Source organism: Lagenorhynchus albirostris, chromosome X, assembly GCF_949774975.1.
Source record: "Lagenorhynchus albirostris chromosome X, mLagAlb1.1, whole genome shotgun sequence".
NCBI lineage: Eukaryota > Metazoa > Chordata > Mammalia > Artiodactyla > Delphinidae > Lagenorhynchus > Lagenorhynchus albirostris.
Genome location: NC_083116.1, coordinates 28,318,088 through 28,345,700, shown reverse-complemented (window position 1 = coordinate 28,345,700; position 27,613 = coordinate 28,318,088). Strand labels below are relative to the sequence as shown.

The 27,613-nt window shown below is 42.1% G+C and overlaps 2 protein-coding genes across 3 annotated transcripts in view; one reads left to right on the top strand and one right to left on the bottom strand.

Moving 5' to 3' along the window:
* Positions 1-5,188: 5,188 nt before the first annotated feature.
* Positions 5,189-13,673, top strand: ZBTB33 (zinc finger and BTB domain containing 33). Its single transcript, XM_060137150.1, has 2 exons — positions 5,189-5,348; positions 8,447-13,673. Exon 2 carries the CDS (start codon positions 8,449-8,451, stop codon positions 10,465-10,467), a length of 2,019 nt encoding a protein of 672 aa, XP_059993133.1. The 5' UTR covers positions 5,189-5,348; positions 8,447-8,448; the 3' UTR covers positions 10,468-13,673.
* Positions 13,674-14,296: 623 nt separating this feature from the next.
* Positions 14,297-27,613, bottom strand: part of TMEM255A (transmembrane protein 255A) — a 46,848-nt gene continuing 33,531 nt past the window's right edge. For both annotated transcript variants that reach the window (XM_060137680.1, XM_060137679.1), the window contains 2 exons: positions 22,920-23,063; positions 14,297-16,306 (listed from right to left, as the gene is read on the bottom strand). In XM_060137680.1, coding sequence (XP_059993663.1) covers positions 16,148-16,306; positions 22,920-23,063 — 303 coding nt within the window. In that variant the 3' untranslated portion in view covers positions 14,297-16,147. The remainder of the gene's footprint in view (positions 16,307-22,919; positions 23,064-27,613) is intronic.

Sequence of the window (27,613 nt, the reverse complement as noted above, 5' to 3'; positions counted from 1 at the left end):
GGTCTTAGTCCTCCATTTACATAGACTGGTGCACTGCAAAATGTCCATTCTTAATTCTTCATTTTGACTCATTTCTTATCAGATTTGATTTCATATTGCCAAGTAATTTTTCACAAAGGACACATTTGTAGTATATTCTCTCAACTTTTTTCATATTCGAAATAAGCTACCTGTTGCTTTTGGGGGGTAGATTGTATTATTGTCGGCAATATCCACTTCCTTTTTCTCAGTAGGAGGGTTATATATCCCTATCCAATTGACTTTAGAAGAAAAGGAGAATCAACTGTATCAAACAAGTCACTTAAAGAGAGAATTGTTGGGATAAAGCAGAAAAGGGGAGAGTGATGAAAAAGCAAACATATATTTAGAACTTACTGGGTTCCAGACACTCATTCCTTCAATATTAAGTAACCATATCTGTCTATCATCTACCATCAAGGCAGGCTTCACAAACATGTTAGTGTTTGAGTTGTGTCTTTCTTGAAGACCAGGCACTTGCCAAACAACAGGAGAGGCACAGTGTGAATACAAAAGGAATGGTTATTACAGGCTTAGGGTTCCAGGCACAGACATGAAAGCAGTAAACACCATGTCATATTTTGGAAACTGTACACAGTTTGACACTATCGGTAGTTAACTCATTTAATCCTCAAAACAACTCTATGGGAAGGTATTATTATCTCTATTTTACATATGAAGAATCAGGCTCAAGGTCACACAGCTAAGTGGGAGTACCAGAATCCCAACCCACTCACATCTGCCCAAGTCTTTGTTATTTCCACTATACCTTACTGTGGTTTCTTTTTATACTTGTGTAGTGACCTTACTAAATCTGTGTAGCTAAGCATAACTCAGTGGAAGGGCTCTAGGACTGAATGAATGCCGTTTTTTATCTTTTTAAAAATTTATTTATTTATTTATTTATTTTTGGCTGCATTGGGTCTTCGTTGCTGCACGTGGGCTTTCTCTAGTTGCAGCGAGCCGGGGCTACTCTTCATTGCGGTGCGCGGACTTCTCATTGCGGTGGCTTCTCTTGTTGTATAGCATGGGCTCTAGGCGCGTGGGCTTCAGTAGTTGTGGCACGCGTGCTCAGCAGTTGTGGCTCGCGGGCTCTGGAGCGCAGGCTCAGTAGTTGTGGTGCACAGGCTTAGTTGCTCCGTGGCACGTGGGATCTTCCTGGACCTGGGCTCGAACCCGTGTCACCTACATTGGCAGGCAGATTCTTAACCGCTGCGCCACCAGGGAAGTCCTGGTTTTTTATCTTTTATTGTCATCAATTAATATATACTAAGCATCCACAAGATTCTTGACATTTTAACACAGGAGAGGACAGTTGCTGGCCTCATGGAATTCATAATCAAGTTCAAAAAAGGCAAAGGCAAGCAAACTGACACATGGTTATAAAACCTGATTCCATTATCAGCCAATCAAAAATCTTTTTAGAATGTGAAACAATTGATACCTCCAAATCCATTTGATAAAGGTTCTTGTCTTTAAAAGCTACTATGTTGTTTGAAGTAGGGTTAAGCCTTCAGATAAAAAGAAAGTGAAAGGTGAAATAACTTGTTGAGAAACAGAAAATTAATGAAACTTTCCAAAGACCTTGTCCCAAAAGCAGCTGTTAAGGCCACTCAGATTTCTTGGTCTGCTCTGCTTTTCCTACCAAAAAATTCCTTTCCTGATCATTGGATCCCCTTTAATTATAGGTAACTTTTTTCTTTTTAATTTTTTTTAATTTGAAGTATAGTTGATTTACAATATTTGTTAGTTTCAAGTGTACAACAAAGTGATTCAGTTATATATATATATATTAATTTTTTCAGATTATTTTCCATTATAGGTTATTATGAGATATTGAGTATTGTTCCCTGTGTTATACAGAAAATCCTTGTTGCTTATCTACTTTATACATGGTAGTGTGCATCTATTAATCCCATACTCCCAGTTTGTCCCTCCCCCTCTCCCTCTACCCTTTGGTAACCATGAGTTTGTTTTCTATGTCTGTGAGTCTGTTTCTGTTTTGTATATAGATTCATCTGTATTATTTTTAGATTCCATATATAAGTGATATCATATAGTATTTGTCTTTGATTTATTTCACTAAGGATAATACTCTCTAGGTCCATCCATGTTGCTGCAAATGGCAATATTTCCTTCTTTTTTCTGGTTGAATAATAATATTCCATTGTATATATATGTACCACATCTCTAAGCCAATCATCTGTTGATGGGCATTTGGATTGTTTCCATGTCTTGGCTTTTGTAAATAGTGCTGCTATGAACATTGGGGTGCGTGTATCTTTTTGAATTAGAGTTTTTGTTTTTTTACTGATATATACCCAGAAGTGGAATTGCTGGATCACATAGTAGTTCTATTTTTAGTTTTTTAAGGAACCTCCATACTGTTTTCCATAGTGGCTGCATCAATTTATGTTCTCACCAACAGTGTACAAGGATTCCCTTTTCTCCACACCTTCTCCAGCATTTATTATTTGTAGACTTTTTGATGACAGCCATCCTGAATGGTGTGAGGTGTTATCTCATTGTGGTTTTGATTTGCATTTCTCTAATAATTAGTGGTGTTGAGCATCTTTTTTTGTGCCTATTGGCCATCTGTATGTCTTCTTTGGAAAAATGTCTATTTAGGTGTTCTGCCCATGTTTTTGATTGGGTTGTTTGTTTTTTGGATATTGAGTTGTATGAGTTGTTTTTATATTTTGGATATTAACTCCTTGTCAGTTGCATTGTTTGAAAATATTTTCTCCCATTCTTTTAATTTTGTTGATGGTTTCCTTTGCTGTGCATAAGCTTTTAAGTTTGATTAGGTCCCATTTATTTTTGCTTTTATTTCTTTTGCCTTGGAAGACTGAGCTAAGAAAATATTGCTACGATTTATGTCAAAGAATGTTTCACCTATGTACCTTTCTAGGAGTTTTATGGTGTCATGTCTTACATTTAGGTTTTTAAACCATTTTGAGTTTGTTTTTGTATATGGTGTGAGGGAGTGTTCTAATTTCACTGATTTACATGTAGCTGTCCAGCTTTCCCAACACCACTTGTTGAAGAGACTGTCCTTTCTCCATTGTATATTCTTGCCTCTTTTGTCATAGATTAATTGACCTTAGGTGCATGGGTTATAGGTAGCTTTTTATATTTTAGCTTAGTTTTTGCTGAGTTAGGGGCTGAGCGACATGGACAGAAGGGAAGAGACAGTTTCCTGCACTTCGAAGTAATAGGCCTTCATCATACCTCAGTTGTGGCTCCACACTTTTAAAGCCCTTTCAGGAAAGGGACAAAGGGAAGGCAATTCTGTTGGGGGCCTTGGTGTTGTTGGTGCTGGTGCAAAAGAAAATGTATTGCATCTTACAATTTACTGAGAGGTAACCAACACACATTTGATATCAAGAGTGGCAGCTACTGCCACTGTGATCTGTATTTCAAAGAAATGTCTCATTTTAGTTTTAGTCAACTAAGCTACTGAAAGATAAATAGATCCTAAACTTTCAAAATGTACTTTGTCTTATTTCCTAATTTTTTTTTTTTTTTGCTACTAAATTTTGGGGGAGGATGACTCAGAAAAATGGTCATTAATCTGCTAACTAGTTTTGTTAAATGCTCAGTTACCAGGAAAATACTACCATCTGTCTTCGTTTCTTTTACAACAGCACACTCCTATTTTCCATGAAATGTTTTTATATTAAACAATAAAACTTTCATAATTTTAAGGCATAATCAAAAACTAATAATGCAGTAATTCCCACATAGATTGTTTTCCCACAATACCAAACCTTGGAGAAACGCCTAAGGAATTTCATTTGGATTTCTTATCTCCATGTGAAAATACAGCTGTATTACACTACTTTGATGTTATGCTATGTGGCTTTACTTTATTGAGGAGAATGTAGAATAGATGAGAGATCGATAGATGATGACATCTTTGTCTGATTTTATGTTGAAGAAAATTAGAGATAGTGAGTAGCCTGGTGGACATTCCAACTGAATGGTAAATAAGTGCCAATTCAAGTTTTTGGAAACTGATGCAATATTATCCTATACATATTTTTTAAAAGAAAATGAAGGTAGTGCATGGCTCTAGTTGTTGAAGAAAATGCTGCTATTTTGTTCTTTAGTTGAATATGATCAATAACCAGCCTAAAGGGAAATATTTTGCTCTCCAAACACCCATCCCATTGCTCCATTCATCGTGGTACTCAGTCGGAAGTGTATTACCAGAAGAGTTTTTAAAATTAGCACAACTCATTCATATATTCATTCACTAAACAATTATTGAACACCTACCATGTGTCAGACAGTAAAGCCCTCTGAGGAGGAAATGCTATGTAAATAAGAATAATAAATTAACAATGCAAGTGTTAATATTATTTATCTTTCAAGATGCAGCTCAAATTCAGTTTGCTACTCCTTTCTCTGTGTTCTGTACCTTACAAATATTTTGTCGATGTTTGAGTACCTATCTACTGAGCTCTTTGAAAAGGTAGAGACCTTGGCTTATTCATTTTTGTATTCCACAGAACCTAACATAAGATTTGGTACAGATCAAACAGGTGGTCAGAAAACGATAGTTGAAATGAAGGAATTAACATAGTGTTGCATCATTTAGTATTCAGTTAAGAAGATAGTACTTGTCCAAAAACTGAATTTATTTCTTCAAAGTATATATTATAATGCAGTTGTCATCGTGTTATCCTAGAACTTGGATTATCATAAATCATAATGAGTCGATACATTGTTTGATTATATTTATTCTGATTATATTTCAAGGTGGTTTATCATCTAACAGGCTATTAAATAGAGCAGTTTCAAACTTTCAAAAGAAATGAAACCCGTCTAGTCTCTCAGTTTTTACTCCCTAGAAGCTTACACGGAACGTAGACGAAAGCGACTACCTTCCCTCGCATCCCAACCGTTTGTGACCGCATTACCCCATCTTTCCTTTTTCCCACCCTTTCGCCCTCCGGAAGGGGCCGAGCTCTCCCGGTACTTCCCAGTCTTCCTCCGCCCCCTGCGGAAGGAGCCGAAGGCGGAGTGGGGCGCCGAAGCGGCGCGGCCTAACGCTCGGGCCCCTCCGGAAAGAGCCGAACCGCACTCGGAAGAGGAGGGCGCCTTTGCCTTTGGCGCCTCGCCCCCGCGCGGTGCCCTCTGTCGGCGGCTTGGGGCAGCTGTGGCAGTGGTGGCGGCGGGAGGCGGTAGCCGCGTCGACGTCGACCAAGACTGGAGCGACGTTTAAAGAAGGAGCCGAGTCGCCGCGGAGTCCGGCTTCTGGTTGTTGGAGGACTCCCACCCTTCCGCGCGGCCCGACGACGAGAAGCTGCAGCGCCGGGAAGCAGGTGAGGAGCCGGCCGCGACCCGGGAGGGGGCGAGGGATCGCGCCTGCTTCCTCCGTCCCTGGGCCGCGCCTGCCTTCGCTTTCTCCTCACTTGAACCAGGAAGCGGCGGAGACGGAGGCTCCGCTCCTCCGGCCCTTTCTTTGTGTGGGCCCGGGAGCGAAGGAGGGGACGAACCGGGAGGGCCGCGGCGCGGTCCCCTCCGCCGTCAGGGGCCGAGGGTCTGCCGGCGCCCGGGGTAGGCCCGGAGCGTGGGGAGCCCACCGCGGAGAACCGCTCGGCGTTTTCCTCGCCCCTCTGCCTGCCTTTTTTGCGCCTCTTTTCCCCTCCTAGCCCTTTGATTTAGAGCTTTTCGGCCTGGCCCATCCTCCCCTTCCGTCCCCTTCCCAGGGCATAACAATGCCGCCTGCTTGGCCTCATCCCCTCCCAACACCCCACCCTCCGGTTCGCCACCTTCTACTTTCCCCGGCTCGCCTCGCCTTACTACCCCCGCCCTGACTGTGCTGGCTGGACCTCCATCTGTATTTGCGAGAAGCTGCTTTTCCGCGTGAATGGGGGTTAAAAACCTCGGTTGCAGCCGGCCGGGTGCGAATGGGAAGAGGGGGTGGAAGGAGGAAGATGGGGTTCAGCTGCCGCAGGGAGCCGCGTGTCGGTTGTTTCAGTCTCGCGGGTGGTGTTTCTCTTTCCCACCTTCACCTGCCCTCGGTCAAGGATTTGTCTCACAGGAATGAGGAACGGCTTTTCCACAGTCGGGTCGCAAATCTTGGTTAGGGTGGGTTCAGACCGATTTGTGCTGTTCCTGGGTCCACCTTAACAGGGAAGAGGAGGTAACCTAAACAACAAAATGAAACCAAGTCCCGGTGTCACCTGGACACGTACATTTAAATCATTCCCCCATTGGGAACACCCATGTGCAAACGACAAAAATAGTGGGACCGTATTCAGAAAACCTATCTATCCACTGAAAAGGGACTTGTGTCGAAATCCCCATATTTCGGTAGCCCAGGTTGCTGGCTCGCTGTCCAAAGGTCACCCTTTCTGATGAATGCCTTTATGGTAACCTGGAATTCCTTGGTACCGTTAACAAGCAATGCCTTATAACATGATGTTTTAAATCCTTGATTTCTAGACTTTTCTCCTATTTTTTGTTTTTAAGCTATTATTTTGAAAAATTTAGAAGATATTTGAGACGCCCTGTCTTCCACGTGTATATAACTTAAGAACTGTGACAGTGGTACTACTTTGGTAACTCTAAAGAGAAAGAATATTAGCAATAAAAAGTGTTTCTTTACCAAAAGTACTTATCAACTAATTTTTCCCCCGCTTATCTATTTTATTTTATTTTATTATTTTTCAACATCTTTATTGGAGTATAATTGCTTTACAATGTTTAGTTTCTGCTGTACAGCAAAGTGAATCAGCTATACATATACATATATCCCCATATCCCCTCCCTCTTGCGTCTCCCTCCCACCCTCCCTATCGCACCCCTCTAGGTGGTCACAAAGCACCGAGCTGATCACCCTGTGCTATGCGGCTGCTTCGCACTAGCAATCTATTTTACATTTGGTAGTGTGTATATGTCCATGCCACTCTCTCACTTCATCCCAGCTTAACCTTCCCTCTCCCCGTGTCCTCAAGTCCATTCTCTACGTCTGCGTCTTTATTCCTGTCCTGCCCCTAGGTTCATCAGAACCATTTTTTTTTAAGATTCCATATATATGTGTTAGCATATGGTATTTGTTTTTCTCTTTCTGCCTTACTTCACTCTGCATGACAGACTCTGGGTCCATCCACCTCATTACAAATAACTCAATTTGTTTCTTTTTATGGCTGAGTAATATTCCATTGTATATATGTGCCACATCTTCTTAATCCATTCATCTGTCGATGGACACTTAGGTTGCTTCCATGTCCTGGCTATTGTAAATAGAGCTGCAGTGAACATTGTGGTACATGACTCTTTTTGAATTATGGTTTTCTCAGGTCAACTAATTTTTAATTATATATACATGTATTTATTTATCTATTTATTTATTTAAATTCCGTGTCATTGTTATTGGATATATCTTCTGCAAAGTGCCAAAAATTGTTTTGGGGGTGGTACACAGCAATACTATTTATTGACAGTCCCCCTCCCCTTTTTTTCTAGAGTGATGTCTGCTCTGTTCCAGTAAGTTTATATCTTAATTTTCACTAGTTCATTTGGTGTGAAGAAAGTTCTCATATCAATGCTCATAATTCTTTACCAACAAAATTCAATGTTTTGTGTTTTCATGCAAATGAGCTTTAAGAAATGGTAAACTTTTCTTTTCCTTTGTTTTATTTTTTCACAACAGCATCTGTTGACTTCATTTGGCACTCTGTTTAACATTCCGCCTCTGGAGATTGTAAGGGTAGGCAGGTGAGGGGAAGTGGCAAGGGGAAGAAGAAAGAGGAGAGGGTAAGAAAGGTGTTTCATAGTTTATCCAGATGAGGCATCCCAATCAAAGTAAGAATAGAAAAATAATAGAGGTAATAATTGCCAGTGTTTATAAATTCTGATTTAGTCACTGGCTGCAGGGAATAGCTGTTGAATATGTTCTTAAAGATAAGTTAAAATTTAGGAAGACTACATATTTTGGACTCAGTGTTGCACACACCAAGCTTTTCTGACATTCAAAACATTCATTTACAGGTGAAATAACTTTTATGTGTTCATGATGAAGATTTTTCTTAAAGTTTTAAGACAGTTAAAAATTAACTCTTAACTCTTCTTGAGGAGAAAATCCAAAATTGGAACTAAGAAAATTAATTTTAGTCTTTAAAACTAGCCTAGTGGTGATGCATGAATCTGAGATTCAAAGGAAGAGATTAATGTTCAAATCTGTAGATCAATTTAAAACTGGCTTGTCTCTTCTCAGGGGAAAGTCATGAGATTTGACATGTGGTCCAAAAACCAGCCTGTAAGAATAATTTATATAAAAACCAAAAAGTTATATCCAACTTCGGGTAAAACTCCAGTAAACTAGTTAATGATGCTGTAGCTGAAATTCTGAATGATGAAGTGCTTTTGTCCTTCTTTCCTAATCTCCCATCCTCCCCCTCCCTTTCTCTTACAGGCATGGAGAGTAGAAAACTGATTTCTGCTACAGACATTCAATACTCTGGCAGTCTGCTGAACTCCTTGAATGAGCAACGCGGCCATGGACTCTTCTGTGATGTTACCGTTATTGTGGAAGACCGAAAATTCCGAGCCCACAGGAACATCCTTTCAGCTTCTAGTACTTACTTCCATCAGCTCTTCTCAGTTGCTGGGCAAGTTGTTGAACTGAGCTTTATAAGAGCAGAGATCTTTGCAGAAATTCTCAATTATATCTATAGTTCTAAAATTGTTCGTGTTAGATCAGATTTACTTGATGAGTTAATTAAATCAGGGCAGTTATTAGGAGTTAAATTTATAGCAGAGCTTGGTGTCCCATTGTCACAGGTTAAAAGCATCTCAGGTACAGCTCAGGATGGTAATGCAGAAACCTTACCTCCTGGTTCTAGTGACAAGAACCTTGAAATACAAAAATCAAAAGATGAAGCCCAAGAAAATGGGGCCACTATAATGCCAATTATAACAGAGTCTTTTTCCTTATCTGCTGAAGATTATGAGATGAAAAAGATCATTGTTACCGATTCAGATGATGACGACGATGACGTCATTTTCTGCTCTGAGATTCTGCCTGCAAAGGAGACTTTGCCAAGTACCAATACAGTGGCAGAGGTCCAGCCTAACCCAGGCTCTGTTGCTATTTCAGATGTTGCACCTTGTGCGAGCAATAGCTCTCCCCCTTTAACAAATATCACACCTACTCAGAAACTTCCTACTTCTGTGAATCAGGCAACTCTGAACCAAACACAAGGAAGTGAAAAATTATTGGTATCCTCGGCCCCAACACATCTGACTCCCAACATCATTTTATTAAATCAGACATCACTTACTACACCACCAAATGTCAGTTCTTCACTTCCAAATCATATGTCTCCTTCAATCAATGTACTTGTGCAGAATCAGCAGCCACCAAACAATGCTGTTTTAACAGGAAACAAGGCCAATGAAGAGGAGGAGGAGGAAATTATAGATGATGATGATGACACTATTAGCTCCAGTCCAGACTCGGCGGTCAGTAATACATCTTTGGTCCCACAGGCTGAGATCCCCCCAAATACCGCTTTTGATGGATCGTTGATACAGAAGATGCAGATTCCTACACTTCTGCAAGAGCCACTTTCTAATTCTTTAAAAATTTCAGATATAATTACTAGAAACACTAATGATCCAGGTTTAGGATCAAAACATCTAATGGAGGGTCAGAAGATTATTACTTTAGATACAGCTACTGAAATTGAAGGCTTGTCGACGGGTTGCAAGGTTTATGCAAATATTGGTGAAGATACTTATGATATAGTGATCCCTGTCAAAGATGACCCTGACGAAGGGGAGGCCAGACTTGAGAATGAGATACCAAAAACATCTAGCAGTGAGACGGCAAATAAACGTATGAAGGTAAAACATGATGATCACTATGAGTTAATAGTAGATGGAAGGGTCTATTATATCTGTATTGTATGCAAAAGGTCATATGTCTGTCTGACAAGCTTGCGGAGACATTTTAACATTCATTCTTGGGAGAAGAAGTATCCTTGCCGTTACTGTGAGAAGGTATTTCCTCTTGCAGAATATCGCACAAAGCATGAAATTCATCACACAGGGGAGAGAAGGTATCAGTGTTTGGCCTGTGGCAAGTCTTTCATCAACTATCAGTTTATGTCTTCACACATAAAGTCAGTTCATAGTCAAGATCCTTCTGGAGACTCAAAGCTTTATCGTTTACATCCATGCAGGTCTTTACAGATCAGACAATATGCATACCTTTCTGATAAGTCAGGCACCATGCCTGTCATGAAGGATGATGGTATTGGGTATAAGGTTGATGCTGGGAAAGAACCTCCAGTAGGGACCACATCTACTCCTCAGAACAAGCCAATGACCTGGGAAGATATTTTTATTCAGCAGGAAAATGATTCAATTTTTAAACAGAATGTAACAGATGGCAGTACTGAGTTTGAATTTATAATACCAGAATCTTATTGAACTCCTTTGAAATATCAGAAAGTTTTGGTTTGGATTAAGGGTCAGGGCTTTCAGAAGACCTGTAAAACAAAGGTGAAAACAAGTTGATTTGATCTGCCATGTCATCTGAAGGTAGTCTAGTTGGATTATTTGTTGATAATTTTTTAGAAGCAAATTATTCTGAAAGTTTGAATAGAGATTGAGAAGTTTTTCCCCCCCAAGTATCCATTTTTATAGTTAGCTTTCAGCACATTTAAAAGAGGCAAAAAGAAAAAAAAAGCTTGGAGAGATAGTTTCCTGAATAGAATTTGAAGCAGTCTGAATGTTCTTTGAAAATAACTGGAGTTATTAGCATACCCTAGTATATCTTGCAACTTTCCCCTTCCGTGTTAGCACTTTACTGATGATTCTCAATTTTCTTATTATTGAGACTATAAATGTGTCGTGTCTTATATATGGCATAAAAAGTAAACAAGAACTTCTAAAGTTGTCCTGGAAATTTTCAGAATAAATCTCTGCTTGGTTGTGTATTCTGCTAACCCAAATGGATAGCAACCTCCTGCCCCTCATGAAAATGGCCGTGCAGACAAATCTCTCATTTGAACAATGAAGTAGTTTTAGCTAATTAGAATTAAACCTTGCTTTTATTGCCATAGTCTGGAAAAGACCTGTGGCTGGACTACTGTATATATACCTTTGCAGTGTGGTTTCCATGGGCAAAAATACTAAAGGAAAACAAATCTCTGTAGTGCAGACAGGAAGAGGTGAAATGATCTGTCGCATTTGTTTTGAATTCTGCACTCTTATATGATAGCGACAGAGAATGGAAGTAAATGGAGATTTCCTTTTTGCTTGTTATGGTTAAAAATATTCCCATGACATTTTTCAAATTTTGAATCTGAAAGCCACCAAATTAATCTTTATGTATAAATCTTTATAAATGACAAATTTCACAAATGAGACGCCTGTATATTTTGGGCGGGAGGCTACTGGCATATATTTTTAAATGTTCATATTACTTAGAATCTCTAATAGGAAGTTTTTATTTGACATAGTTGAGTCAGTGATCTAGTATTTTCCTTTCAGCAAGACCTTTTAGGTTTTTACTCCTTCTAAAATAAGTACCATTCCATCTGCAAATTGCTGCAGTATTATAGCATTCAGAAGCTATACGTGGAAGTTAAATAGGCTTGTTGATTCCCATTTATCTTGAGAACAATAAATACCACCTTTCTCCCTTTTAAAATGACACATATTTAAACACTTAGAAAATAAAGTAAAAACTTATTGAAGTGCTAGTACTAAAAGGGAAGCAGGTTGGAACAAATATATAGCCTAGCATTTATAACAGGATTGACTTGTCGAACTTCTGTAAATGAATTTTTGCAAAGGAAAAAAATTAATAGATATTGAAAAAGATTGTTGTGCATAGTTATTAGTCATTTGTAACCTTGCTTAAGTATTTCTTAATTCAACATAGATATTTTCTTTCTCCTTAACCACGTATTTTTGAAAATAGTCTATTTCTTGACTTTGAACTTAAAGCTTTAATCATAATTTCTCATGTATACGTCATTCTTACAGTAATCTAGACTTGAAGATAATGGTTTCAGTGTTTCTTAAGATGGTAGCTGAGGGTATCAGGCATCAGTATTTGCAGTAATATGAGAAGAAAGAAAAATAATATACTCCTTTGCTTTACCAAGGATTAGAATGATGTGCATCTTTCCGTTTTCTGTTCTGTGAGTTGAGACCTTAAGACCATTTTGTAAACTAATCCTTGGAAATTTTTAAATTACCTTACAACTTAAGAGTCTGATCTCTGGAATTGCAATATCTGTTTCCTTTCTTTGTAGGTACTGATAACATTACTCTTTGACTATAGGGTACACTCTGAAATCTTTTCAGTGGAAATTTGTTTGTTTCATTAATGCTGTTTTACCAGTTAGACATAATTCTTCTACAAGTGTGAATGATACTGATATCAGCAGAGCTTCCAGTCCTTTCAGACTAAACTGCTAGGTAAATTAGTTTGTCATAATAAAACTTGGTGGTTTCTACAAGGCCATTATGACAAACCAGGAGTTAATTCTATAATGGAAAACTATCCATTCTTAATTATCTGGATATAATTATTTGCTGCTGCTGTGCTCTATGTAAATTCTGAGGGTGAAATTTCAACTTGGCCTACTGAAGGTATCTTCTAGAGTTTTTTGGGAGGAGGAAAACTGGAAAAAATCACTTTAAATTGTATTTTTGCCAGAAGACTTTTACTTGCATGTATGTCAGGGTCTTCTGTTTTTCTACAAGTCTCTATATACAAAGTTCAGAATTCATGCAGAATACTCCTTTGGGATTAAAACCATTCACCCCCAATATTTATGGGGTTGGAAATCTGTGGCAAGAGGCTTTTCAAAGCTTGTCATGGGGTGTTCCTATTTTATACTTAGTTTTCTGGCAATTGAACTTCCTTTTTTTCCTTTCAAGTTGGCTTCAGATTTGCTCCTATGCTAAATTACCTATAAATATTCTGGATAGGAACTTTGAAATAGCAATTTGTTAAAAGATGACAAAATGAAAGTGCTCAAACAAAGCAAAGATTTTTTTTTTTTTTTTTTTTTTTTTTGCGGTACGCGGGCCTCTCACTGTTGTGGCCTCTCCCGTTGCGGAGCAACAGGCTCCGGACGCGCAGGCTCAGCGGCCATGGCTCACGGGCCCAGCTGCTCCGCGGCATGTGGGATCTTCCCGGACCGGGGCATGAACCCGTGTCCCCTGCATCGGCAGGCGGACTCCCAACCACTGCGCCACCAGGGAAGCCCCTAAGCAAAGATTTTTAAATGTTGTAGCAATCTTGCAAGATTCACTTTAGAATAAATCTTAAATGATTATCATTTTGGTGGTAATGATCCCACACACACAACCGCTATGAGGAATTGATGCTGGGTTTTTCCCATTGTACCAAAAAGATAAAACAAATGGTAAAAATGATGAAGGTATTTTGTATTGTCAAGGCGTGCATATTCTAAAGAATTAAATACTAATTCAGCAGCACTGGCTTTCTCATCTCTGTCAATCATATGAAACCTTGTTCATTTCCATCCAATACTGTAATGTTCATACTTGTTCACTCTTCTCTGTCATGACTTTAAGTTCTACTTTTCATTAACCGTTACCTGATATTAGTTCGTAGAGCTTCTTATGGCAAAAATAAAATGTTTTAATTCTGATTTTTGAGTGCATTTTTTACAAGATGTTCTTTCAGAAATTACATAGCTTATGTTCTGTTGTTTTTCAGTTTTTGTAGCAGGAGACTGGAACTGTATTTCTGATGACGGCATGACAGAATTTCCCATTAGGTTTTATATGTTGGTTAATCACATGCCCATTGTATCTTGAACCATAATAGTCAAAAGTGAGTCAGCTGCTGTCAGTTGCTTTAGAGTGTTTGTGATACTTCTGTTGATTCCATGAAGACACATGTAAGTTGATAAGGAGGAGGATAGTTTTATTAATTTGAAACATCACAAAAGCAGTCTGGGTTTCCAACATGGCAGTGATACAGATTTTAAGCAACATCCAGTTATACAGGTTCTGGATTAATATTTTAATGTTTCATGCCCAGTTCAATACTTTAAAGCAGAATTAGGAATAAAGCAGTAAATATTACAAAATGCAGTCAAGGTACATTTTGGAAATACAAATTCCTTCATTACAGCAAATGTTTTTGCAAAAGAGTAAAGCAGCAAATATTAACTTTTCTAAGGTAACATGCACTTTTTATAGTTCAATGTGATAAAAAAAGAAGCTGCTCAAATTAAGTGTTACAAAATCTATACTGTTTCAAGTTACTTTGTAAAGTAAGAAAAATACATAGAAATGAGTCATAGAATCTTGACACTTTAAGAAATGTGATAAATGTAGGATATACTATGTAATGGTGCCTTTAAAAAAATTAAATACCCATACACGTTCACTAAAGCAAAATGTAAAGTGTAAACAGCAAGAAATTTCATTGAGTATTACAAGTTGATATTTGTATAGTAAGTCAATTGGTTATTAGTCCCTTTTTGAAATCCAATAGAATTTTAATATGCTCAGAACTGTAGAAAATAATAGTAACTTTATATAACACAAAAGGATTATAGTTGTTCAGATTTGAAATCCAGATGAGACATCAGTCATGATGCCGAAAGTTAAACTGAATGTTTTGCAAACATTTACTGTGAACAATGAGCACACTGGTTGTACCTTGGTAACTCTTGATGGCTGGGTGTCTACAAGGTAGATGGGAGCACCAGCATTTGCCTGCTACCTCTAATCCATGAAGTTGGGAGGTAGCGAAATTGGCTGGAAATTTTTCCTGTATGTGTTCTGTGTTTGCAGAACTGTCTAATTAGGTACCCTCCTGTAGCCCTGTATTTTTATGTTGTACAAGTATAGGATTATCAATCTTCCTTTAAATCAATCGATTCTCAGGTTAACATAAGATCACAATGAAAGTGTTCATTCTGAAATGAAGGCATGGTGCCGAAGAGTTAAATTCATCAGATTGAGGTTTAAAGCTATGTATAATTAAAAGAACTGTACAAATACCTACCACAATGTGCCAGATGGATTTTAAATCTACGATAACACTTAAGAATTTGTCAAGTTGGCTACATTTGAGGTATTGCAGACAAAGCGGCATTGTAACACTTTCATAACCTTGAACACTGTCATGATTGGTCTCAACAGAAAAAAGGACCAATAAGAGCAGTGGCATTAAAATACAGATGATTCTTTTGGGGTGGGGTGCAGGATACGTGCGGTTTGCTGGGATTGAAGCACAATATTTGAAGATAAACAGTCACAAAGATTAGTAACAATCATAACACGACCCAAGAACCTAATCTAGCATTTTTGAACTCAATTTTAACCGTAAGATTTGTATCTCCTGCAGCAAATGCAACATGTAGTAGAACCGCTGTCTCCTAAGTTACCCGATGTATAACTGAGATCCACTTAAAACATCTCACATGTTCTGTGTATTTCAGTGCTTCTTGAACAATCAATCCTGTTCCCCACTACTCAAAGGACTATTGCACTTTTCCCTTGGGGAGGTACCAATCACAAAAGCTGAGCTGAATGATCACAATAGCCATTTTTACAATACAGAGAAGAAAGGAGTAAGAGACATGGGCAGCTTTTTTCAGCATCCAGACACAAGCAAACAAAATCTTAGAACTCTCTGCATTGGAACTACCGTGTAGCCCCATCATCTGGGAAATTTTCCTTAGGGACTGACTTTAGTGGTAGGGAAAGACAGGGCCTATAAGCCAGGCGCTTCAACCAAGGTGCTAGGGTGGCGATCTGCCAACGGCCGGAGGACAACACTCCATTTACACAAAGTGAAGCAGATGGCAACCACACTTCTGCTGCACACAGAGGCGGGGCCATAGGGTAATGCAGGTCCAAACAAGACAAGCTGCTTGCTGGGATGGCTCTCCAGCCTTGCGCTGCCCTTCTTGGAAGTGCTGGGCTCAGTCTAGCCACCCCTGCTCTGCACTGATAACAAGCTTCTTCCCTATCTTTCCTTAGCCTGGCAGGCCATTGCAAAACTTTATGCATAAGAATCACACTTTAAAGTTTGCACCCTACACACTTCCACTAAAGCAGAAATATAAAAGCCACAATAATCTCAATAGCCAGCAGACATTCCTCTTTAGGGGCTGTAAGGGGGTGGCTTTTCAAAAGGCGGATAGTAGGGTGGAGAGTATCGGGGTGGAGCACTCGAGGACCACATGTAGCTGGGCGAAGGAGAGGCAGACTGGGGCTCATCAGAAAGTCCAGAGGGTGGGGAGGATGGAAAGACACTGGAATGCTGTGTAATCAAAATAGAACAACATCAGTTTAGGCAGTGAGGTTGCATTTCTCCAATGTCAGTCATTATTTTAAAATGAATGCGGACCCAGTGTGTTTCTGTTTGGAACAACCAAGAGTTCCTAAACCTCGCAGGGTTAATGAGGGGCATGAAACTGAGCTGGTCCCACCTTCTCTCAGTCACTCAGGCTGCAGAGCTCACGCAGAGAGGCCTTGGAATCCTCCCCCACCCCTCCCTTTGGACCCCTCATTCAGTCAGTTACCGAACCCTGTTGCTCCTACTTCTGTGTCGTCTCTGGAATCCATCACTCCCTTTACCACGTTTATAACTCAAGCCTCCAACAACTACCCCCTGAGCCATGGCAACAGCATCCCAACTAGTCTTCAAAAAGGTAGTTTGGGCCTTAAGAATATTTGAGGTTAAGCCATTAATACCTGGGAAAGTCTTTGCTACAAAAATATATCATCACAGAGCCCATCTCACAGACCAAAACAAAACAAAACCAAAAAACTAAGGTCAGAGAGGTTAAATGGCTTTCTTGGATCTGGGGTCTTCTAACTTGAAGTCCAACAATTTCTATTTCATCTTAACTGTGGCCCACCACCCCAAAGTGCAGGGTATGTCGGAGGGCAAAGAGGAACAAAGGCGTGGAGGTAAGAATCACAAAGGTAAGAGTGAGGAGCGATCTACCAGGTTGCAAGGACACTGAGGACTCTTACTTCGTGCTGTCTAACTTTTGTAGTCTTTGGGAAGGGAGCGAGATATGGGTTAAAAAAAAATACCCAGTGAACTGGAGTGTTAGGAGTCATCTGCCACTTCTCTTTCCCTGGCCCATGTATATACCCTTGACCCTAATGATTTTCCTGCTCAAGGAGAGTTGGCCTGTTTTGTTCACTGCTCTCTCCCCCAGAACTCAGAACAGTGCTTGGCAAGTAGGAGGTACTCTAACTTCAGGAGCATAGAAGATGAACTTGGTATGATTTTTTTTTAAATAAAATCTATTTTCAAAGACTACGGTCACATCTTGTGGGTACTGTTGCCTTGCTCCAGTGGTGGAGCATGGCTGAGGCCTGAAGGCTGGAGGGGTCTATAGGGATGGCAAGAGGCAGGAGGCCAGTTTTAGGCTCTCAGGAAGAGGAAACGTAAGCCAACGAACGGGGCTGCAGAACTGCAATTTTCTGTTGTGCCTTAGCTCTAGGAGGAACTGCTATATTAAAAAAAAAAAGACCCACTTAAATCAAAAAATTTCTCAAGAGTTCAAGTGCTGTCTGGGGAGGTCAATGCCTTTTCTTTGTTCAGCTGGCCGGAGTCTAAGTAGATCACGTCATTTTCAGGCCTAGAGCAATCTAGAGTCAGCCTTGCCATGAGGTATCTGGAGCCCGAGACCAGTTGGCTGATTCTCCTTAGCACCAGTCCTGACCTCTGCACTCCTTAGAAAGCGTTGTCCTGCTTTCTAGGTCTTGCTTGAGACACTGAAATCTCCATCTCCCACCACATAATGTCAGGACTGAGAAGAGGCCGTAGCGGCCAACATCCCCTCCTTCCCCATCACATCCATCCTTTCGATCTGAGAGAAGGAATGACAGGGTCATAGAAAGCCTTTAAAGACAAAAGAACTTGAGGCAGTGGACTCGAGACAAGCCAGATTCCTTCCAAAAATCTCAAAATTTCTCCTCCCTCCAGGAGGAGATATGCTTTCTAAGACACTGGAATCGTGATTTCCTAGTTTTCCACTCCGCCCTGCACAACTCTCTCCTCTCTCTCCCTCCCCTTCTGTTGCTTTCCTCAACTAAGAACGCTGTCCTCTTAAACCAGAGAGGAGAGCAAAAACCCACCAGGGACAAGATCTCTGTGGCCGGGGATGTGCCACTCTGCCCTTCTAAATCCCGTTCCAGGATAGTGAGAGCCAGGAGGCCAGTTCTCTGTGGCCCAGCCACAGAAGGGAGGGGCAAGTTTCTGAAGGTGGAGCTAAAGGCCGTTCCGTCCTGAGAGGCAGTAAAAGGCTGCCGTGGGTAGCAGCTGCCGTGGGTGGCAGTTGTACACTTTGATAATAAGAGGGGGTGGTACAACGGCCTTGGGTTTTCACTTCTCAGTTTCATGTTTGGGAAAGTATTAAGGGGGAAGGGGGTGGGATGCTTCTCACTTCCCTTTGAGGATGCTGGGAGTCTTAGGGATAAACTCAAAGGGCTCCTGGCAGAGCTAGGGAGCTAACTGGCTGCAGTCCACACACACCCTTGGGATTTGTTGCGGGCGGGGGGGGGGGGGGGGTCGCCCACCGTACCAGTGCATAGTTTCCTAGCAACAGGCAGGCACCTTGGGAAAGATCTGGCTTTGTTGCAGCTGGAGAGCTGGCCCGGCGCATTTTGGTTCCTGCCTAAGAGTCGACTTGACTAGGGACAGGCAGCTCAGAAGAACAGAGCTTTGAATCCTTTCGCACCACAAAGCATGAAAAGCATGAAAAGCATCTAAATAGCCTACTGCTGGGCTGGTCAGCTAGAGCTTCCCGAGCTGCTGCTTAGAGGCTGGGGTGGCCTAGGGCGGTGGAGCTACAGAGGAGGGAGCGGGCTCTCTCTCCCGCCTTAGCCTGCCCCTCCCTGCCCCATGCAGACCCACAGTCCGCAAGACCCTTGTGCGTTTCTGTCACGTGTGCTTCTCTCTTCGGAAGCACTGGGAGGCAGTGACTCCAAAAAGAGCCCCGGAACTGGCCGGGTGATAAAGGGTACCAGCAAAAGATGCTGTGTCCCAAGGGTGAAATCCAGGGTCTCTTGGTTCTTTGCATTCCCCCTCTGCTTCTGACCCAGAAAGCAAAGCCAGGGGAGACGGAGAGAAGAGCAGAGAAAAGGAAGAGGAAGAAAAAGGGAGGGATCAGAAACAAGAGAAAGGAGGAGAGGCAAGGAGAACCTCAGCAGGAGAGGGGAAATAAAAAGTTGAGTGGCGGCAGCAGCGGCGGCCTCCTAAGGCTCTCAGCAACCTACGCCATCTACCGCCTCCCCCCGGACTAGCGCGACTCTCTCATTCAAGGGGCCCGATTTATAATGGGTCCTGTTCAGTGGCTACGACGAAACCTAGAGTACCTTCATGTGATTTAATAAAGAGCATAAACAGAGGTGCTCGCATTTTGCAGAGGCTTTTGTTTTAAGCTAAACTTGGCGATTCACCAAATGGCTAGAGTGAAATAGCGGGTCTGGCCCAGTAGGCCAGACTGGGGAGTATGGCTGGAAGCCTTAAGGGATTTACCCCAAAGCTACTCTGGGTTGAATTTCCCAGAAGTAGAAACGGATGCTTTATACCCTACAGGATATGGACTGCTTGGCCATGGGGAAATGAGTGCAAGGGGCAAGAGAAGTGAGCGCTGGGGAGGTGAGCAAGGAGGCACCAGCAGTCTTGACTTCTAAGCTTGGACGCCTTGGAGTCCAACATTTGCAAGAGTCACAACATCCTCAGGGCCGCTGACCAGACCCACGTCCTCGCTCCCGTCTGACCACAAGAAACGTTTCCCAAGCTTCCTGACTGGACAGCTACCCAATAAGAGCATGACTTTGAGGGGTGAAAACAAAACCCTATAAATCTCCTCTTCCTTCTGTCAGCCTTGGGATAAAAAGGAAAGAGAAGTCTTCAAAGGCAAAGTGACATAAATAGTCCTATTTGGAAATGACCAGAATGGGGAAGTCATTCAGGAGAAAGTCTAGAAAGGTCAGTTTTCCTGCTATGATTTGGGCCCTTTTACAATCTGAGATGAGACTAAGGGAGCTCTGGCTTTTTATTTTTTGGGTAGGTCTGTGCTTCTGGTGGTTTTATTGTCAGAGATGGTGTGCGTTTTGCTGACTACTTTCTATTTATCTGGGAACATAACAGATGTTCCTTCATCCTCTTGGCTTTCTTGGGGAAAGACTGGTATTTCCTCCTATGAAACAATAAGGGAATGGAACTTGGTGAACAAAAGAAAGCTCCACTCAAATACTAAAGTGAAATACTTTGTAAGTTCTAGAAGGAAACAAATCACTTAAAAACATACACCTTAAAACCCATAAATTTATAAAATCTCCAAAAACGAAATACAAAAGACGGCTTGAACCTACAGAAAGAACCAGGAGAGGTATAAGAAGTGTCCCAGAAGTCCTTGGAGTGGGGAGCAATTTAATAGCATAATAAGAGAAAGTAAAGGGAATTCCCTGGCGGTCCAGTGGTTAGGACTCCGCGCTTTCACTGCCAAGGGTACGGGTTCAATCCCTGGTCAGGGAACTAAGATTCCACAAGCCGCATTCCATTTGGCACAGCCAAATGGAAAAAAGAGAGAGAGAGTAAAGACACCCTTTCTGAGTCATGATTAGGAAGCCCATAATTTAAACCAGTAGAATGCGTAAATATCCTAAAATTAACTGGGGAAAAGATCAGTGCTATACTCAGACTTATAGCTTCTCCAAAGAATCCCTCAAGCCAATCTCTGGCATCAGACAGACCTGGATACATATTCTTGTCCTCCACTTACCATCTCTGTGACTGTGGAGAGGTTACTTACTTCCTCCATGACTCAGTCATCTCAACTTAAAAATGGCAATGACAAGAGTTATTTCCCTCAAACGACAAAAATGAGATGATATCTGTAAAGCACTTAGCACAGTGCTTGGTACATAGTAAGTGCTCATTGAATAGGAGCTGTCATTAAAAAGCAGAGGCTTCCACAAATCCCTGAAGTGGCTGCTTTGAGCCCACGGTGTAGGGTTGGGTTAGGTGGCTAGATTTGGATCCCTTCTCTGAGTTAGGTACCCTGTGTCTGGGTTTCCATAGCACTCTGGGTAATAGTCTACTTACTGTTTTGTCCCCACTGCTGTCCCCTAACCAGTCCCCTTCAGGTCCCTAGACTGGTCTCTTAATGCAGGGCCTATGTCTCATTCAATCTCTACATCCATAGCTCCTGGCACAGTTCCTGGCACATGGGAACCCAGAGTCAACATTGACTGAACTGAAACCAACAGCCTGGGCCACCACTAGCATTGGTAATCTTGTTTTCATGCCTGGGGTAGTGTTTGAATGAGGAATGATGGACAGAGAGATGGCTCCATCCCCTAAACAGGGGCTTCCTGTCTCAGAGCTTGCAGCAGCCATCACCAAGGAGGTTATTGTTACTACTTCAGGGGTTCGTTATAAAGTGAAAAGTCCTAAAATCAATATAGTCAATATAATTTACTTCGATATAAAAAAATGGAAGCAGCCTCTTGGGAGCCATGCATGGCCCCTCTGTCCCAGGATGAGTTTTTATTATGGGCGTCCCCAAAGAATGGTGACCCTCCTGTGCTAGGTTCAACATCCCTGCATTCCTTTAAAGGATTCCTTTGCCTCTGTCACTACTGCAATTACCTATGCCCTTTTAGAACTTATTTGTGTTTTCCGGTCTATATTGCCTATTTGGGGAACAAGTTCCCTGAGTTGTCTACCTGTGAATACAGTAGGCTTTAAAACAAGTTCTAACATCTTTTCCCAAGCTTTAATGGATGCCTCCTTGTGCTGGTGCTATATTTTATGACAGCAAACAAATCCATCTTCACACTATAGATACGTATTCCTATTGCCATATAAAGTCCCAGACCTCCCTGTACAGTATGTAAACCAAACCAAAGTACACTTTATTCAACTAAATAGGGGGTTTTTCAGTTTCAATTATTTTGTTAATCTGAAGTGGAAATTAGGTTGCCCAAGGGCTCTGTTTTTCTAAACTGGCTGGTTAATTGGGACCACCCCCAAACAGTCATGCTTTTATGTCCCCTTGGAGCATTCAGGGCTCTTGGTCAATAGAAGTAAATTCATTATGAGCTTCCCTCCTTTCAAAGGCATTTCCTTGGTCCCCAAATTTTGAATTAACCAGATTTGAGTGTAATCCCATCCTTCTGTGGTCCAGGGTTTAGGGTCACTGTAAATGCCTAAAAGACTGTTTCGTTTGTTTTCCTGAAGTGTCTAGTTCAGTGCTCTGCATACAATGAATTCCTTTTAATTAAGTGCCTTTTGGGTTCTGTTCTTCTGTGCTTAGTCTTAGCTCAAAAGGAAAACGGTAAAGGGCAAATTTGGTAACACTTATTTCTGACCCACGTGATAACAAGGCAAAAGAAGGGGAGGAGGGTGTTATAAAAAATATTTTCTCTGTAGAGTCCCACTTAGGAAGTCTGGAGAAAAAGAAGGGACTTCTTCCTCATTACAGATTTGATTCAAACCCGTGTGTGGCTCAGAATGCCCTTGTGCTAAGGAGGCAGGCCTCTCCCAGTGGCAGAGAAATGGAAAAGGTCATTGTTGGACAGGGGTCCGTGGTGACATACTCATGAGTACCTCAGTGTAGGTCAAGGCAACTTGGGACACCTGGATCCTATCTCCTCTCCCCTTTTCTTCCCTCATTCTGTTTCTTCTCCTCTTGTGTCTTTCCCACACTCCCCATCTCTCCCATCATTGCCTGCCTATGCAGTCCTTAAGCTAGTCACTGGTACCCACAGGCTGCTAAAGGCCCTCAGGGATAGAGAGCCTGGCTACGTCATATATATTAGGAAGGGTCCATAATTAGGGAGAGAACGAGACAGCATGAGTGAGAGCAAGGGTAATGGAGAGTTCTTTTTCTCTCAAAACATACCTGAAAGTCATAAGCAGAATAAGGTGGCAGATGAGGAGGGCTATGGTAGTAGGTATTATAGGATGCCACTTGAGGACGAGCGTAGTAAGAAACAGTCGGATGGGCATTTTCAACAGAACAGTTCAGTGCTGGGAGAGCTGGGTTCTGCAGAAAAACATAAATTAGAAACAACATAAACGTTCATCACTAGGAGAATGGTTAAATAAACCATGGTACATTCGTACTACAGAATACTATGGAGCTACTGATAAACAATGATGTGCACCTATATTTAGTGACAGGGAAGTTGTCCAGGATATATTGTTAAATTAAAACAACAAAAACAAGCCATTGGCAAAACTATGGAGACAATAAAAAGATTAGTGGTTGCCAGGGGTTGGGGTTGGGGAGAGGAATGAATAGGCAGAGCCCAGAGTATTTTTAGGACAGTGAAAATACTGTTTGCCACCATAATGATGGATATATGTCATTATACATTTGTCCAAACCCATAGAATTACAACAGCAAGAGTGAACCCTGGGGCTTCCCTGGTGGCGCAGTGGTTAAGAATCCGCCTGTCAATGCAGGGGACACGGGTTCGAGCCCTGGTCCGGGAAGATGCCACATGCCACGGAGCAACTAAGCCTGTGCGCCACAACTACTGAGCCTGCGCTCTAGAGCCCGCGAGCCACAACTACTGAAGCCCACGCGCGTAGAGCCCGTGCTCCACAACAAGAGAAGCCACCGCAATGAGAAGCCCACGCACCGCAATGAAGAGTAGCCCCCACTCGCCGCAACTAGAGAAAGCCTATGCGCAGCAACAAAGACCCAAGGCAGCCAAAAATAAATAAATAAATAAATTTATTTTTTAAAAAAAAGAGTGAACCCTAAGGTAAACTATGAACTTTGGGTGATTCTGATGTGGCAATATAGCTTCATCCTTGGTAACAAATGCACCCCTCTGGTGGGGGCTGTGGGTAATGGGGGAGGCGATGCACGTGTGGGGAAGGGGTACATGGGAAATCTCTCTATCTTCCTCTCAATTTTGCTGTGAACCTAAAACTGCTCTAAAAAATAAAATCTTTTAAAAAAGGCACCATGTTACATTAATGTAGCATAATCCCAGTTTATGTAAAAAATAAAGACTCAATTATACACATATGTGTGTTTGTCAATGAAATTAATCTGGAAAGATTCACAACAGACTGTTAACTATGGTTGTCTCTGGGGAGGGCAGCAGTACTAGGAAGTAAATGGGGACTCTTCACTTTCAATTATATAGCCAAGGTTTTCACAATTAATATGTATTACTTGTGTCATTCCCCCACAACTTATTATTTTGAAAAATTCAAACCTATAGAAAAGTTGAAATCATTTGTATGATTTTCAAAAACAAAAAAGAAAAAGAAGAAATTGAGACCCCAAATACAAAATGCCAAACGGACAAGGCTATTGCTATTCCTGTGACAGAAATGTGATCGATCACAAAGGGTTTATAAAAGTTGTAAGGATTCTTGCAGATTCCACCCCCACTTTTTGGGAAAACAAAGCAATGCAGAAAGAATTTAATACCATTCTTATAACATGGTGACATGTGTAGCCCTTCAAGGGTTAAAGCTAATCTTATCCAGGATGGGGCTGCAGATTTCAACAAGGCCAAAACACTGCTCAAGGAAGCCACCACCGCTCATTAGTTCCCAAGCAGGACTGTGCGCTGTACCTTATGAGTGCCACATGGGTCAAGGTGTGGGTAAATGTTCTTTCCATCATCCATGTCATTGACACCCCCTCCATTCATGTGGATAATCTACAGCTGTCTGTAAAATCAACATGTCTTGTTTCTGGTATGTATCGACTTTGCACTAACGGAGAGCAGAAGCTTCCTCTCAAGTGATGAAAATGTGTGGGCAGGCTTTGGCAATGTCACAGGCAACCATGGTGGGATGTTGGCAGAGGAAACTCCCTTATAGCAAGTTTCAACACAGTCTGTTGCTCTCTTCCTTGGAGTGGGTTACTGTTTACATCTCTAGGAGGTTTGAAGAGTTACAAGCCTCAGTCATTATGATGCTGCTCACAGACAACCAGAGAAATGTTTCTCAGCCTCTCTCTTGTGTGGGAGAGAACTTAGATCTTGACCATTCCAAGGGCTGGCTCGCGTTACAGAAGAGTGCTCAGAAATGCCCTTACCTCTCCACAAGGATTCCAAAAAGAAATGTCATCCCTGAGGAAGTCCGAGAAACCATGTTCCGTTGGCCTTGTGTCAGTTAAAAACACACCCTCCAGCTCTTGCAAAACGAAACCAGTTCTTCTATGCAAATAAACTAAGCCTAACCATAGAGAAGCAATCATGCAATGTAAACTCTATCTAGAAAAGGTTTTGTGCGTGCAGCGAGGCTGGGGGTCCAGGATAATCTTCGAAAGGAAGTTGACTATTATAGAGAAAGAAACACAGGCAGAAGATTAAATAAGCACAAGAAAGCCACAGAAGAGAAGTGTAGAGGACGTAGAGAAAATGGACGGGCACCAAGAGAGGTTGAGGGAGTGAAGGGGGGTGAAGTCAGGAGTCAGGCAGGGGAGAAGCAAAAGGGATGGCCCCAAATAATGGTCTGGTTATGGTTGTTGTTCTTTTTAATATTTACTTATTTTGGCTGCTCCTGGTCTTAGTTGCGGCATGCAGGATCCTTTGTCGCGGCATGCGGGATCTTTACTTGCGGCAAGTGGGCTTCTTAGTTGCAGCATGCATGTGGGATCTAGTTCCCTGACCAGGGATCGAACCCGGGCCCCCTGTATTGGGAGCATGGAGTCTTACCCACTAGACCACCAGGGAAGTCCCATGGTCTGGTTATGTTTTAAATCAGTAATTCTGATTTTCCAATAAATCTGGGCTCCATCTCTACTTGTGTGTGCATATAGGAGTGTGTGTATTTCTGTACCAATAATTCTGGGGCTTAAGTTATGAGAGCCCCTTTTTTAACCAGTAGCATTCTGAGCTCCAGTGAAACAAACAGTTACTAGGTAGCACAGGAAATGGCCAAAGCCGTCTCTCCTGGACAACACTGAGTCTCTTCTGAGACAATTGCGGACTTTTGGAGAGAAGGCCGCTTTGACTTCTCCTCACTTTACTCTAAACCAGAGACATCAAGTAGGAGAAAATGGCAAGATATCATCACCTTTTAAAGATTCACCTCAAATTCTTATATCTTTGGGCAGCAAGCACTTTGGTCATCAAACATTTGTTCAAGACCCTTTTCACCAAGCCCCTCTGGTCAGGGAAAGAAGACGTCTTTTTTCCTTTCAGGTTCCCACAACTCTGGAAACGATGCTCTGAGCTGATCTCTTTGAAGGCTGCCAGCTCACAGCTTCGGGCTCCCGGCCTCCCTCCTCAGGAATGCCCTTCATCAGCCAGCACCCTTGGGCCTCCCTGCAGCCCCCAAGGCATTCTACTCAAGGCGGAGGCAAGCCAAGAGTCACCAAGCACATTTGGACCCAGGCCGAGGATTTTGTGTAGGCCTACCTGCTTGATGTTCCAGGATTTTCCACACCATGCCTCATTTTAATAAAGTGATCCAAACAATGGTTCCTCCTTGGTGCTCCCATCTTATAACTCCCGCTTGTTCTCTCCCGTCATGAATCAAATCTCCTGCCCCTGCTCTTTGCCTTATCTTTCGTTTTCCCCACTGGCCCTTGATTGGGTTCCCAGGCCTGGCATTTGATGACGCTCAGGTCTTCCCTCGCTCTCCTCCTTTCCTCTCCGAGAAGCTCCCAACAGGTGGAAACAACTTGCTTTTAATTTTTTTAATGAAAGCAACTAAACAAAGGAGGTAATATCTGTTAAAACACTTGTAAAACCAGAAAGGGTTCCACTCCCAGCTCTGCTATTTAGCCCTGGGCAGGTAACTTGACCTCTGTTGGCCTGTTTCCTCATCTGTTAATGGGGGGGTAATATTTACTTCACGAGGTACTAGTGGTGGTGAGAAGCGGAGAAAGAGGAGAGTAAAGGGGCCATTACTGGCACCTCTCAGGACAGCCTGTCAACAAACCCCTATTCCCCTAGAGATCAAGGTCACAGTGAAATTAACAGTGCAGACTGTACACCTGAAACTAATACGCTATTGTAAGTCAACTATACTTCAACAATTAAAAAGAGTTCAGAAATAAACCTAAACATCAATGGTCACCTGAGTTTTGACAAGAGTCCTTGCAGGAGCCCCACAGAGCCTACCAAGTGGCCGCCAGCCACTCCATTTGTACATCAGGGCACTTGGCTGTCCATGTCCGAGAGCTCGAGGGATAATTCAGAGAAGCCTTAACACTCACCCTGATGTCCCATCTCAACTCGCCAGCCCCAACCAGAAGCTTCGTTTCCAGCCAGAGCAGCTCAGATTCTACACAAGGCCTCTGCTTTCACCTGCCCCCTGGGGAAAGTCTCCAAGAACAAAGGGCATTCTTTTCTCCAAAGAAGCTCCAACCCAGAAACAGCTTTTCTGAAGCTTTCTCACCCCAATGCTCCATCAGGCCCGAACTTACAGGACAGCCTTCTCCCTCCAAGGGGCCCCCCTACCTTGAGGCTACCCCGAGCTTGGGCTTTCCCGAGTGGGAGGAGGGCCCCAGGAATGAGAAATGCGCGTATGAGAGAGGGAGGGGAAAAAAGAGAAGGATAGTCGGGCTGGGCAGGAGCAGGGTCACCAGCGGGAACACTCAATACTTCCAGTTAG